This window comes from Aphelocoma coerulescens, chromosome 6 (genome assembly GCF_041296385.1).
Source record: "Aphelocoma coerulescens isolate FSJ_1873_10779 chromosome 6, UR_Acoe_1.0, whole genome shotgun sequence".
Classification (NCBI taxonomy): Eukaryota; Metazoa; Chordata; class Aves; order Passeriformes; family Corvidae; genus Aphelocoma; species Aphelocoma coerulescens.
In genome coordinates this window covers 15,848,034-15,862,705 of record NC_091020.1, presented here as the reverse complement: position 1 = coordinate 15,862,705, position 14,672 = coordinate 15,848,034, and the positions used below count along the sequence as shown (strand labels likewise).

Genomic DNA, 14,672 nt, shown 5'->3' with positions numbered 1-14,672 from the left:
AAGTAATCAAGAGTCATTAAAGTACAAGAATTTTTATGAATCACATTAAATTTAACATCAGCTACTCTGGAAATTCCTGGGACTCATACAAACTGTAATTTGAGAAAATAAGATTAAAGAGTGAGCTTTATATTTTTAACTTTATTAATAGTGATAATGTAACATTTGAAATCTATTTGTTTACATTTCAAAATCTAATGGTTTATTCAGTAATTCCAGTTATTATCCCAAGAGCTTGAAGTAAACTGACTAAAACTTTAACTTGGATAACATCAGAGAGAGAATACAAAATGTTTTTCTGTAAAAGTACCCATGTTTTTCAAGACAAAGATAAAATAATCTAAATCAACTTTATACTGGAAAATTTCCCTTAAACTCGTAACATACTTTCTGACTGCCTTAAAATCCTTTCTGCCATAACCCAAAATTAACTGTAATCCAATACAGTTCGAGTTTGAAGCTACATTCCAAAACACAAAGCAATTGTAAATATGGCTATATTCTTTAAATTCTATACTCATAGCTTGTGCTACTTAATCCAACGACAAACTAATTTCTTTAAAAACACTGACAACAGCAAGCTATTATCATTATAGAGATGACAAGTCATGCCAATCTTTTGGCATGACTTCTAGGTGTTTTCTTAGCTTTTGTATGCTTAATCACTAACCAAATACTCAATGTGTGGCTTAACCCTGCTCTTTCATTTGAGATGACAGAGGTTTAAGCACACATAACTGCTCATATGCAAATGTAAACTTCTCCATTCATAATGTACCATGAGTAGAGAGGACTTGAAAATTATTTTTCTATTTCATGGTAAGTCATGTTGGCAAACCAGACATTTTACTAGTCAAAGGACTAATTCTGATGTTACTTATACTTGATATAAACCAGAACATGCACCACATGACCACCAGACTTAAGGCAATATAAAGCCTCAGGCCTAAATTTTCCTTGTGGAACAGCACTTCTGTAGCAGTTCTTGCTACTAATATTTATAGAGTTATTTAACTCCCTGGGAGTTCTAGCCTTTTGGGGTTTACTGATGGACAGAGTCGATGTATGGTGGATAGTATTTCTCTTGAGTTTTAATATTTTATCATCAGATGTGAAAATGAACACTGTAACCAATAATACCTTCACCCAGCAACTCCTGCAGAACATTTCAAACCTCACAATCTCTTTCAGTGCACCACCATGAGATAAAACCCCTGTATTTCTCAGAGGGTCAGTGTTCTCATCTAGCTGGAATGGAATGTTATCTTTCCTAAATTTGCTAAGTCAGGCTGGCCGATTAGTCCGAAACATTCAAGTTACTTCAACAATAAATTTAAAGAATCAGCAAGATTTTTATTTGGAACTGAAAACTAAAACACAAAATCACAGTAACCCAAGAACTGCCTGGCTGTGGGTCTGATACTACTTGCTCTTCGGGGTTAGATCCACTGCATCTGACTTCTATTTTAGAGAAGTGCTCTCTGACTGCAGACTCAGATCACATGAACAGGTCACAATGGGTGTATAAATTTTCTTTACTCTGTGCTATAATCCAGGTGCAAACAAGAGAAATATATAAAGCCCTATTATTAACAGCCCTGACGACAAAAATGAGTGAATGACTTGAGATTTTGTGAGTAGTATTTTCCCATGTAGATGCTGTACTCCTACTAAGCAGGTAAAGTGTCTTCTACAAGCTCACTCTAGCACTTCCTATACAACCTCTTTTTATTCAGAAGTCTTTCCCCCTTCCATCCTGCCTACACCTGTGCCAAATTTTGGTAAGAGACCAAAGTGATGAAACCACAGACACGTATAAGGAAAAGGAAATAAACTGTGGAAAGCACCATGTGCCTCTCAAAATACAAAACTTGTTCATGAGTCCGTACACACGTTTCTCTCTTAAGCCTCATGAGTTCTTATAATCAGTATCTACTGGGCAAGTAAGTTCCACTTCCAGTGAGAGTCTTGCAGTGGGCATTTAACTTTATTCACTGTTCTTCCCAAACAACTTTGATTTTGAGTTTTAAAGACCAGCTTTTCCTCTGTCCTATCACAATCTTTTTCTGGAGAGAAGACATGGCCTGTAACAAGGCCCTTCTAAACTCTTGAGATATGCAATAGAGAACAAACACTGACCCTGAAGCTACTGAAAATCCCTTGGTAGCAGAACCGGTCCTGTTTCATCCCTCCCACTCCCTGAGCCTGTGCACTTCCCATCTGTGCCAGCAGATCCAGCTCTGAGGTCAGATGGAGGACATGGCAGAAGTGCCATGCTACAGATTTTCCAAGGTTTCTATCTTAAGGCAGGACACGTAACAAGGTTCCAAGAATTTCTTTTACCTGAAACTTCACTTCAGATCTTCTTTTGCCAGCCATCAGCCAGCTCAGTGAATCCAGGCACTGGAAATTATCTCATGCATTTCTGCTTCCCTAAGAGTCATTTAATGCTCATAAAGATGATGCAGCTGTGAGGTTACTTGGAGTACCAAAACAAACTTTTTTGCAGCTGGCTTGGATATCTTTACTAAGCCACATTTTCAGTTCAGTACGGTCCAGTTTCAACTATAACTCATTTACCTATGTAGGTAGTACAAACATTTAGACCAAAGGAATTTGACAGCTTTAAAGCAGCACTGCAAACATGTCAGTAGCTGCCAGTCTGATCAGTAGCGGTCACCAGTCTGAAACAGAATGACACCACAGCCCAAGTCACTTCTCCTGGGGGCCTTCTAGATGTACTTAAGAAGTGCAGTATTTCAGTAAAACCTGAGTATACGACAAATGGTAGAAAAAGGGAGATTTGAATCTTGCCGTATCTTGTGTCAGAGTGAAGACAACAAAAGTTTTTGGTTCTTGGATCTGGAAAACAAGTATGAACCTCCAGGTTTTAGGGAGAAAATGAAGAACAGGAGGCATCTGCACAGCTTGGTCAAAGGTTCAGTGAGAGGTTCAATGAGAACTGATGACACTTCTCAGGGAACAACAAATATGAAAGAGGAAACAGTTGCTCTAGGATTGACTCTTTCTCCAGAAGAAGAGTTTGAGGAAGGCCTAGAGTCTCTTCCTTGGGAGCATGGAGGAGGAAGGAGAGGTGCTGTCCAGGCCTGAGGAGCCCTCCTCTTCTTGCATCCAGGCTCTTCCCTGCTGAATCAAATCATAACCTATTTCTACATTTATTATGTGTAAGGTTGGTGTATTAAAATTGAGTAAATGTTCCAGACTTCTTTTAAAATCTGGATTATTCCCCCTCTCCAGAATTGATTCCTTAGAGTAAGTTTACTTGATAGCCACTCCTGTGAAATGAAGAGAGTGCCATGGGGATTCTACCCTGATACTTTCTGCCCTGTTTCTTAGAGGATCTAATTACTTGTGATGTGATACATTAAGTCACCACACAATGTGAGATTAATTTCTCTCCTAAAATTCCTTACCTATATTCACTTATGGACTTCCAGCCTGAGTTGTTTCTCTTGACTCAGTTCCTGTCATTCAGTGAAGTGAACTCTGTGCTTTCAGCAAACGTGAGATCTGTTCTGATGTGAGCCTGAAGATCTGAACAGAAAGGAATAGAGAATGTAAGCAGACAGTACCTAAATAAAGGTATGGTTATACCCCAGATTTGACACAGATAGAAGATGGGGAGGGAAGAAGAAAGCTGAGCCATACTCATACCAGTTGTTACATGGCAAACATAGAAAGGTAGTCTCCTTAAGTTCTGAATTGTCAAGTTGTGAAAACATTTCTCTTGAGGGAATTTCAGGTCAACTGCTTCTCTGACCTTACCTCTAAAAAAACTGCTTTTCATCAGCTACACAGCCTGTGGAGACCTACCTCACCTTAGTCACTTGCACTACGTGAAGCTAAACCCTATGAATACACCCACAAATACTATGTACCGGTTTGCTGTTATTCACTGCATTGCTATAACATCGCAGCATGATGTGAAAAAAATCACATTAAACTGGGCCAGGAAAGACCATCTATTGGGCTGGGTCTGCATTCTTAGACATCTGTCACTTCACATCTTCATCCTCATCTCATGAAATGAGCTGCTTTGAATATTTCCTTGGAAGACAGAAATTATAAGAAAACCATGAGCAATTTTTCACGAGCAGAAGATTGCTCAGGGCCAAGGAAGCTGTAAGTAATTTAGAGGAGATGAGTTTTGCACCTGCTGTAAGCCTTGTGTCCTAATAGATTCCAGCTGGGATGAGAACTGCCTCCTACTGTCCCCAATGTCCCGCATTTCAACTTAAGACAGCTCTCTGAAAACACACCCAGTGCTTCAAGCGCACATTCTGGCCCAATACTCCCTCCCAGCGGGCTGTGTTTAACCCACACCTGAAAGAATTTAATCCTCAATTAGTAAATCACTTGTGCTTCTCTCATTAAGGGTAGCAACATATGAATAAAATACACCACATTTGCTTGTATCTCCAGGCGCGCTTCATAGTCATTCTATGTTTATTGCTAATGCATATACATACATGTTATCATTCTGTCATGTCTCCAGGCATGTCTCCAGTCACTCCTTTCATAGCTCTCACTCACATTTCTCTTTTGTTTTTATAAATGCTCTTAAGGAACTGCTGACTGCCGCGGGGAAGCCAAAGAGCCCTTTCCAGAAATCTTACCCCGTACAAAGCTGTTTGCTCGCCTTGACCGTACCCCCTTCCCCGAAACTAAAAAGCAGCATAAAAAAATTTCCTCCTTGAGTCACCGGGCAGCTCCGCTCGCAGCGCGGTGCAGCGCCGAGGGGGCGGTGCGGAGCCGCCCCAGGGCGGCAGCGGCGGCGGCCCCGCCCCGGCCCGGCCTTTATAGACCCCGCGCGGGGCTGCGCCCGGCAGCCGCTGCAGCGCCGGGACCGGGCATCGCCGCTCCGCTGCCGGTAAGTGCCGTGCCTCTGAAACCCCATCGGCCGCTAAAAGCACCGTGCTGTGGCTGAGTCGGTCGGGCTGAAGCGATTGCTCTTTAAATTGCATTGAGAAAAAAAGAAAAAAAAAAAAAAAAAGCCACTGTGATGCGGTATCGCAGCAGGGGGAAGGTCAGTTCTACTTGCTACAGTATGTCAGAATGTTTAAAGGTATCAGCAGTACTGCTGTTTGTGATGCGAAGGCTGGGTCTGAGAAACTGCTTCTGGTAAGAAAGAAGAGATTACTTGCGTTGCTGCCAAAAATGCTAAAAATAATTGTCTTAATAATATTAAGGGGAAGTATATCTGCTGAAATCTCCTTTGAATCTGAAAAACATGCACAGCCAAGTATCTGAGGCATGGTTTGCTTTCTTGCATTATGATACCTGCTTACAAGCAAAGTTTGTATCTACATCAGCATTTTTTGTATACTGTCCAATAATGTCTATTTTCCAAATGAATCCAGTTATCTTCTCATATTTTGGTTTCCACCAATGAGTACGTGAACTTAATGTGTGTTAGGAGTGCTCAATAATGAGCTATAGAGTACTTGCACTCCATTGCTTCCAAATAAAGCCCAGCTAGAGGGTGCAATCCATATATCAGCAGGCATTCAGTCTGCAGGACCAAAGTGGAATTAATACAGTGTAGAAACCTGAAGCAGCTATAGTGTGGAGCAGGTCTTCAGCACCAGCTTGGTTCTGTACATCCTCTTCTACTGCATTGCTTTTGGTTTTTTGCTAATGTAAATATAACTGAGATTCCCATGAAATCTTTTAAAAATCAGGTTTCAGAGTTTTCTATAGGTGAGAATGCTTTAAAAAAAACTCCCATGACTTGCATTGCAATTTAAAGAAAAGGATGTAGGGAACTTTATTGTACCCCCCCTTTTTGTTACAAGATAATTATTTACCATTGGTAAGATTGCTATACATGTTTGGCTATGAGATCCAGGTGCATGTAAGAAATCAAGACAGAATATGTTGTAAGCCTCTAATACTGTAAATAAGTGAGGCAACATCACCAGCAGACTTTCAAGAGTTGGCAGTGGTTAGAGGCTTCAGTGAGGCAGCCAGGCTTACCTAAGTGCTGAGCATCAACAAGATGCAGCTGATAACTATAGAGGTACTGGAAAAAGGAGCCTTCTCTTTCATACCCTGAAGTTGCATGCTCAGTGCTTTCATTGCAGGTAGTAATGGTCAGTTAAATAGGTAAAAACAGTTGGACAGCAGCTAAATATATCTGCCAATTTCCAGCTTTTAGTCCACACTGCAAAAATGGAGTATGGGTTTTCCAATTTCTCATTCCCTGCTTCACACTCTTTAAAAAAAAAAAAAAAAAAATCTGTTTGTATTGCTGAGACTGTACAAAAAAAAAAGAGCTGCAAAGTATAACCTCTAATTTAATATGTGGCAATAATAAGCAGATATCCCACTGCAAGTAGATGCTTAGTTCTTCATCAGTTGTGTTGTAACTTATCTGAAACCAGCTGAAGACAATAGAAGCAAGAAAGCTGACAATGCAAGCTACAGCATGACACTAAATTCCTCTTTTATTTTCAGAATAAAGTAATACAGATAGAAGAAGAGCAAAGGGAGAAGTTAACTGACAACATGAAGTTACTCATCTTCCTCACCATAACATTGGGCACACTTGTCACGGGACTAGAGTCTGTAAGTTTTAAAGCATATCAAAAGCCTAATCTTATTTCATGGGGAAAGGCATACCCAGCCTACAAAGCAGAGGGAATACTTTGAAGGACAGAACAGGAATCCATTGTTGAATACATTTTCCGGTTTTTATTCTATGTCACAAATGTGAAGCACCAAGGTCACCAAAATGACAGGGGCAACTGATGAATATTGCATCTTTGCTGCACTGCTTGGTGGAGAGGGTGAAGTTTCTTTCCCTGTTTTAGGGACAGTGACCATTAAGAGCTGCTTGGGTTCCTACAGCATAAATAATTGCAAAGTTGACCTGATGCAGTGGCACAGCTCAGTGGGGCTTTTCTGAGCTTGGGTTTTTTGGTGGTTTTTGTTTGCATGACATGGGATTTGTTTTCCTTCCCCATTTTGCTTTGCTTAATTAGAGCTCCACTTCTTATTCATATCCAGATTCCACAGAGCAGGTTCAGCAGGTAGCTACATGCTAAAACCTAAACTGTTGAAGGTATACAGTAGGGAACAGAGTTTGGGCCTATAGATGATCAAGCCACAGAAAAGGAACTGCCTCCTTAAAAATACTTTTTTTTTTTCTTTTCCTGTAGATTTATAGCTGGAAGTACTACAAGCTATATAAACGCAGATCAGAACACAAGGGTAAGCATCTGCCTGTTCTATTTGAACCTAAAAAGAACTTACTATCCTGTAATTATACCTCCACACAAGGAAGAAAGCCCCTAATGATACTGAAACACCTAAAACTTAATTTGCAATTACATTTCACGTCTGCGTTCAAATGTTTTGCCTATAATTAGTGATGTCTTTTACTTACAGAATGCCCTTGTCTGAATGGAGGAACATGCGTTACCTATTACCTCTTCAGTGGAATAGGTCGTTGCATATGTCCAGATGGATACACTGGGATTCACTGTGAACTAGGTAGTGTATCTATCTTCCTTAATGCTAACTAAAATGATTGGAAAGGTCTAAAAGATAATCAGAGAATTCATATGAAATGCCAAGTGAAAGTATTACCCAGAAACATGACTGTTAAAGGATAGCCTTTAGCAGCTTATGCTAACAGACTAAATGAGGGGAAACAAGTAAATGTTGGTGCAAAATCAGGATCTCTAATTTTTCTTGTCCCTGCCTCCTCATGAAGATTGCTTACCTCAACCTTACTTTTAGTTTGGGGTGGAAAAAATTAACTAGTTTTTGAGTGTTCAGAAACAGAAGAACTTATTAGATTGTGAAGTTCACTTAAATTGTTAAAGAATTAATATGTGTGCTTTAAAGTGTAAGATACTTGATGCTCAAAATTCATATAGAGCAAATGTAATAACAATATCTAGTCATTGTAGATTTTGTATCTGTTTTTGAGTATAATGTAAGAACTTTTTTTCTGGTTGGAAGGATTTGTCCATGTCTGTCACAGAACAATTATAAACAAGAACATGCTGCTAATAAAATATTTTTTCACAGACACTGACAGCATGTGCTATACTGAAAATGGGGAGGACTACAGAGGGATGGCAACAGAAGACAAATGTCTGCCATGGAACTCGCCCTCACTAATCACTAGGGGTCGTTACCATGCTTATTCAGAGAATGCTTTGCAGCTTGGGCTGGGCAAACACAGCTACTGCAGGTAAGAAAAGCATCACTCTTCATGTGATGATTTCTACTATCACAGCCCCAGAGGTGCTTCAGTGAGAAACATCTTTTTAAAAAAATAACGCTACAGAACTGAATAATTAACTAAAGTTATTTGGAATGTGACTTTCTGAAGGATTCTTTTCCCTGGTATATCTTACAACAAAGTATTTTGGTTTTTTTCAGAACACTTGGAATTTTAAGATACTATGACTTTCTAAAACTGTCTTTATGAAAACACTTTTTTTATCTTTTAGAAACCCAAATGGAAGGAACAGGCCCTGGTGTTACACCAGAAGGGGATCTGCCATTCAAGAAACCCCTTGCAACATAGAGAAATGTGGTAAGTAATACTAGTTTCAACATAATTTGGGGTTTGGTTTGTTTGGTTTTTTAATTTTATTTTTAATACCACAAGGTTGGAATTTATTTGTAAGAACATCTGAACAAAATTTTTCTTTTCACAGGGCCTGTGTGTGGTCAAAGGAGCATCAGCAAGAACTTCAAGATTGTTGGTGGAAGGCAGGCAGAGGTTGAGTCTCAGCCTTGGATAGCTGGCATCTTCCAGAACATAAGGGGCATGGACCACTTCCTGTGCGGTGGCAGCCTCATCGACCCTTGCTGGGTGCTCACAGCAGCGCACTGTTTCCATACTCCGTAAGTTTCCAGTTCCACGGGCGTCTTATTTGCAACTTTCTTCATCTGATTTCTCTGTGCAATGCTCACTGAGCAACCTTTGGAATGCACCACAGTAAGAATGTTCCTTTGATTGAACAAAGCAAGAAGAGCAGCCAAAGAAACATTAAGCCTCTGGGAGTCCACATCTAGCAGAACAAACTAGCAAGATGTGGACAGTTGGGTGGGATGCAATTTAAACAATTTAGTGTATATTGGTGCCAAGATTTCATTTTTACCTTAGCCATTCCCAAAACTTAATAATTGTAGTGTGATGGTGATGAGCTGTGTAATACATCTATGGGTGTTCTTTGTTGGCTTTTCTGTGGAAAGCTGAACTTCCTGGCATCCTGCAGAGGACTCTTAATGCCAATGCCTTGCATTAGTAGCTACTAGCTAGGCATGTTTCAAAATGTGTGAATATCTATCTTAATCCCTTCAAATGGAAAATTAGGATGCCTTCCTTCAGAATATTGGATCAACTTTCAAAACTGACTAATTTTTACTTGTTCTTATCAGCATCAAAATAAATATGAAATAGAACTAGGATTGGATCACAGCTGTTGACCTTACTCTCAGAAATCAGTAGTCTTAATCAATCTCTCTGCTCTCACTCAGGTCAAGAAGACCAATAAACAAATCTGTCTACAAAGTGTTTCTTGGAAAGTCTATATTGAATGTTACTGATGATAAGGAACAAGTATTCATGGTTGATGAGATCATCTCTCACCCTGACTTTACAGATGACACAGGTGGCAATGAGAATGATATTGGTAAGTATCCTCTTAATATGAGCCTTTAAAACACTGGGATAGGTGAAGGCTACGTAATTGTGGCATACATCTTCTAAAAGAAGTAGAACCGGAGATGGGAAGAAGGGGAACAGGAACAGCCTGAAAACTAGGCCTGTGCTGACAGTTTTTGCACTTGTATAAGTTTTGGTTGTGGCACATATCAGATGCGTTACCTGGCAGGCAGTCTCTGGACCTGTGGAAGACGTGGCTTTTCCATAAGCACTGGTGGCAGCTTTCCCTTTTTGTCATTTTATTATGTGTCTAGAGATCACACTGTATGTACAGTAAATGATGAAACAATGCATGCACAGTAGGTTTCATTATATAGCATGGGAATGCCATATCAGGCACTGCATTAGCTGGGGGTTATCCTGAATTAATTCAGACTTTTATGGAAGTCTGGGTTTCACAAGCCTATTCCTAAAGCAGCAGTGTCAGAGATGGGTTTTTGCAACTTGCACAGAACAGATTTGCCACTCTTGAACTTGACATTTACAACTCTACCACCCCTTCTGGATTCCTCCTGCTGCTGCTGCTGAAGTAAAGAAAATCCAAGAAAAGCTCTGTAAGCCATTCAGGGTAGTGGGTGCCACCCTCTACAGCCAGTCAGAAAGTTGATCTTTTAAAACATCTAAAGATACTCTTGCAGAAGACCCTCTTCCCTGAGCTATCAGCCACTATCCATTGAGGAAGCAAGTTCAAGTTGGAACATTTGTCAATTTTAGTGTTGGGAAATTAATGTTGTTGTTATGAAGTAATGACTGTCATTCCAAAAGCAATGGGGGGGGGCATGAGTAGCCAGAGCTAAATATAATTGCAACTATTCCCATTAACTGTACCAAATACTTCTGTTGTCAGAACTTGAGGGGAAAAACTTGCTTTACAAATCTAACTATATCTTTTCTGACTTGTTTCATAGCTTTGATAAGGATAAGGACGACTTCTGGACAGTGTGCAGTAGAATCCAAGTATGTCAGAACAGTTTGCTTGCCAGAGAGAAACCTTCACTTAAAAGACAATACCCATTGTGAAATAGCTGGCTATGGAAAGCAAGATTTTTGTAAGTGAATGACTTCTCTTTCCAAAGCTGGTCTTCCATGTAGGAATGTGATGATTTTTACACCATGATCTGTGAAATATTGCAAAAAGACTCCTTTTTATTGTATGTATTCCATGTGCATCTCTTGAACATGATCTTTGCTATCAGCTTCTCTAGTTGTCTATGGCATTTCCTATCTGATGCTTTTGTCACTCGTCAACCATACGAAGTAAGCCAAGACATAAACCACAATTTTTATCATTCCTGATGTGATAAGGAGCAGAAAAAAATTAAACCCATGTGGGAGGATTAGCAAAGGATTGCATTTGTGCAGAATTTCCATCAAAAATTATTAAACTCTTTTTCTCTAAAGACTAAACTTTATATTTTGTGTTTGGAACATTTGTTTTTCTCTTTGAAACTTCTTTATTAACAGTAAAAGCAAACCAATACTGCAAAATAAGGAAATAAGAACTTTAATGCAGAACTGGAATGGTTATGCTAATTTAAGTGCAGAAATTGTGTTATGGGGGGTTTCTTGCCTTTTTTTTTTTGTCTTGGATGGTAAAAATAATGAAAATCTTTTGTTTGCAGATGACATCTTCTATGCCCAAAGACTGATGTCAGCCACTGTGAACTTAATATCACAAAGAAAATGCAAAGATGAATACTATGACAGTATTAGAGTTACTGACAACATGGTCTGTGCTGGGGATCCCATGTGGCAGATTGATGCCTGCAAGGTAAAATTGGTTTGGTTTATTTTCTAAATAACTTCAAATGCATGTACTCTATATGGATCAGTTGGTGGCATCTTGTAATTCTCCTAGTCACAAGAGTCTCTTATGTAACTGGAAATTAGTATATCAAGTGGGGCTGACCTGTAGTATGGCCAAACATCTGGAATAAAGTTGGAGCCCAGAGTTAGATTTTACCCCCTCCAGGTCTTTTGGAGGTGCAAGAAGCGTAGTATCTGTGATGAAGGATTTGGCATGCTGGCTTTGACCTTGTATCACTAGTCTAATATCTGTGATTGTAAACTTAGGATGGGGATGGAGGGTTGTTTTCCAAGGTAAGTATTCTCCCAGTATCCTTATGGGGGAACTAGAGAACTCCTTATCTTTAGAGACTGTTCAAGTCAGAGCAGATGCCAAACCTTCTGTTCCAACTAAGCAATGTTCTCGAAGATCAAAGCTTTAGCTCATAGGTCCCTGCTAACTTGTTTAACTCTAGAAAAGCAGTAATTGCAGGCTCCAGCTGCAGAAAATGACCTAATATGCTCTCTTTCTGTTGTCAGGGGGATTCCGGTGGCCCCATGGTCTGTGAGCACAATGGCAGGATGATAGTTTATGGGATTGTCAGCTGGGGAGATGGATGTGCAAAGGAAAACAAGCCTGGTGTTTACACCAGAGTTACTCGATACCTTAACTGGATTGACTCCAACATGAATGGGGTACTTGCCAAGAGTCGTTTTCTTCCTGAACCAAAGTGACCTTTTTTCTACAGCTGGACTGAAATGAACAAGATTCAGCCTATAACTGACACCAGGATAGTGAAGACCTGAATGTCATAAGAGGCTTTCATTTGAAATGCTTGTGTGGTCAATCACTCACATCAGTGTTCCTGAGGCATGAGGCAGAGAGATGGTTGATATGTTATCTTACTACTCTGAATTAGCTGGAAACCACTCAATGGGAAGCTAAAATATTTAACATTTAAATGAGTATTCCCATGCACGATACTATGCACAGCAAGTTATCTGTCTACTTTGTTTATGAACCAGCATTTGTTCTGGAAATACTGATACAGTTTCAATTTACTTAACTCAAGTATTCATTTTATACATGACCTGAGTCTAAAATCTCCCCTCATTGTACTGAATAATACTAAGACTCAAGTCACACAAACCTAACCTGTTAAGACCAGTACTGAGAGAGTGATCAGACTTAGCATCTAAGTGGAAAAAAAAAAGTAGTAGCTGAGTCAGCATAACAAACTTTTAATGTATTTCAGTTAAGAACTGTGCTGCAAGAAGGCAAATTGCAAATTTGCTGGACTTCCAGGTCACACGTGAAGGTGTCTGGGTGCCCTGGAAAGTCTGATTATGCAACCTCTCTACATGTACATATGCACCCACAAGAAGTTTTAAGGACTTGGCATTTGTTGAATGCTGCAGGCATCAAAAGTCAGAAGTTTATTTCCATACATTTAACTGATATTATATGGAAGTGATTTTTTTTTTTGTTTCTCCCCAAGACTTATTCTGGTTTTTTTTTTTAACTTGTCTTTGTTTTGTAGATCTGAATTATTTTATAGATTTTAATTATTTGTATGAGGGCTGGAACCTCAAGCTTTATTTAATTATTTTTACTGTGTTTAACTTATTGTTTGTATTATGGATGTTAAGTATCATTAAAAAAACCTTCTTCTTATGTGTTTGTTTCTCCTCTCTAGAAAATAGATGGGTATGACTCAAAATAGAATTGTCATTATTAAGTTCCAATCTGCCTGTAATCTTCCTTAGTAAAACATACATGTTTGAACTTCCAAATTATTGAATATTTGATATGCATAAGCTGAATTTTCTCTTTCCAAAAAGCATGGGTGTTTGTGAAAAGCATACTCTAGCTGTAGCTTAGTGTAGTCTGGGTACATGGACCTTGCACACTGGTGGGGGAATGACAGGAGGAAGACTCTTAATGAAGTCTGGTCCTTGAGGCCCAAGACTGAACTCAGTAACATCTCCACTAGTTGTAGTGCTGTTATTTGTTAGGTCATGTGTCCTTATACTTCAGTACCCTTTCTATAAAATGGGAGGGATAATACTTCCCTTTTCCTACAGATCTGCCTGGCTCTGAGTTGTCAGGAGTGAGAGTTGACAACCATGTGACTGTACTGTGACTAATGCCCTGACCTCCCCATCGTGGACAGGGACACCAAGCACAACTTAAACACAAACTGATTACTGACAGTGCTGGATTACAAACTCTAGCAATACAATTTCTGGTTGGGATCTGCAAACAAATTTATTAGCAGAGTTAACTCTACCATCTGCAGTGGTTATTTGGGGCAACTTTGTGGACTCCTGATCAAAGTTTGTGCAGAGAGTTGGTTACAACTGCATTGTTTCTGGAGAATGAGTTAAGAGATCTCATGTGAGAGACTGGAGGCTCTGTGAAAGAAAAAGCATCTCCTCACTGCTTCTTTTGATAGCAACTACCAGGACAGCTTGACCAGTGCTGGCAGAATACTTCATGCCCAAAGTAAGAAATGGTAATACAGCTTTAGACAAAAATATACTAGAGTTTAAGCATATCTTTTGGCATGCTGTAAATTTCTCACTTCCACTTTAGCACTTATCAAAATACTTAAATCAACAAATCTCTGACAGGTGGAGAATATAAGTATCTTCAGTGCCATTACATATAATTTTCATTGCAATTAACAGTATATTTGTCATTGACTTCTCTAGGCTTTTTCTATCCAGAGAGTCAATATGATTTAAATTTCAACTTATTTCCATCATTATGAATATAAGTAAGAATGAAAAAGGAGTGATAAATAAAACTAGCATTTAGGTCTCCTTCAGTTTGAAGTCTAGGAAGCTCTGGGCAAAGTATAAATAAAGACAGGACCTTGAAGGCAGAGGCCATTTAGATGCTGTTGGGTGTGCAATCTTATTTGTTCTTTAGTTTATATTGGATAAGCTGTTCCAACAAAAATTAAATCTTTAGACAGTATATATACACCTCTGCTCTGGCTGCTATACAATTTTATGTAGTCTCTTTCAATGTTCTCTGCATGACTTTGGCCCCACAGCTACAGTATCATCTGCCTGGCTAGTTATCAGAGCCTGGAAAAATGAAGGGCAAAGATGAGAGCACAGTTTTGCAAAATCTCCTCTTCCTGCAACAGAATCCACAGCAAACATTCTT

At 39.3% G+C, this 14,672-nt stretch overlaps 1 protein-coding gene and 1 long non-coding RNA gene across 2 annotated transcripts; one reads left to right on the top strand and one right to left on the bottom strand.

Moving 5' to 3' along the window:
- Positions 1-210: 210 nt before the first annotated feature.
- LOC138112381 (uncharacterized) lies at positions 211-4,774 on the bottom strand. The gene is made up of 3 exons (XR_011151726.1): positions 4,638-4,774; positions 3,435-3,555; positions 211-3,147 (listed from the first exon to the last, which is right to left on the bottom strand). It is a non-coding gene; the product is annotated as an uncharacterized lncRNA (long non-coding RNA).
- Positions 4,775-4,861: 87 nt separating this feature from the next.
- Positions 4,862-13,169, top strand: PLAU (plasminogen activator, urokinase). The gene is made up of 11 exons (XM_069019344.1): positions 4,862-4,891; positions 6,478-6,588; positions 7,182-7,233; positions 7,411-7,515; positions 8,059-8,224; positions 8,487-8,572; positions 8,697-8,886; positions 9,523-9,677; positions 10,618-10,758; positions 11,332-11,480; positions 12,035-13,169. Exons 2-11 carry the CDS (start codon positions 6,529-6,531, stop codon positions 12,227-12,229), a joined length of 1,299 nt encoding a protein of 432 aa, XP_068875445.1. The 5' UTR covers positions 4,862-4,891; positions 6,478-6,528; the 3' UTR covers positions 12,230-13,169.
- Positions 13,170-14,672: the final 1,503 nt, after the last annotated feature.

What these genes read in the sequence shown, in the direction of transcription:
- PLAU (XM_069019344.1), top strand. Translation starts at nt 6,529, where the DNA reads ATGAAGTTACTCATCTTCCTCACCATAACATTGGGCACACTTGTCACG. An exon ending in GGCAAACACAGCTACTGCAG is followed by an intron (nt 8,225 to 8,486) that starts GTAAGAAAAGCA and finishes TTTATCTTTTAG; the next exon opens with AAACCCAAATGGAAGGAACA. An exon ending in TTGCAACATAGAGAAATGTG is followed by an intron (nt 8,573 to 8,696) that starts GTAAGTAATACT and finishes TTCTTTTCACAG; the next exon opens with GGCCTGTGTGTGGTCAAAGG.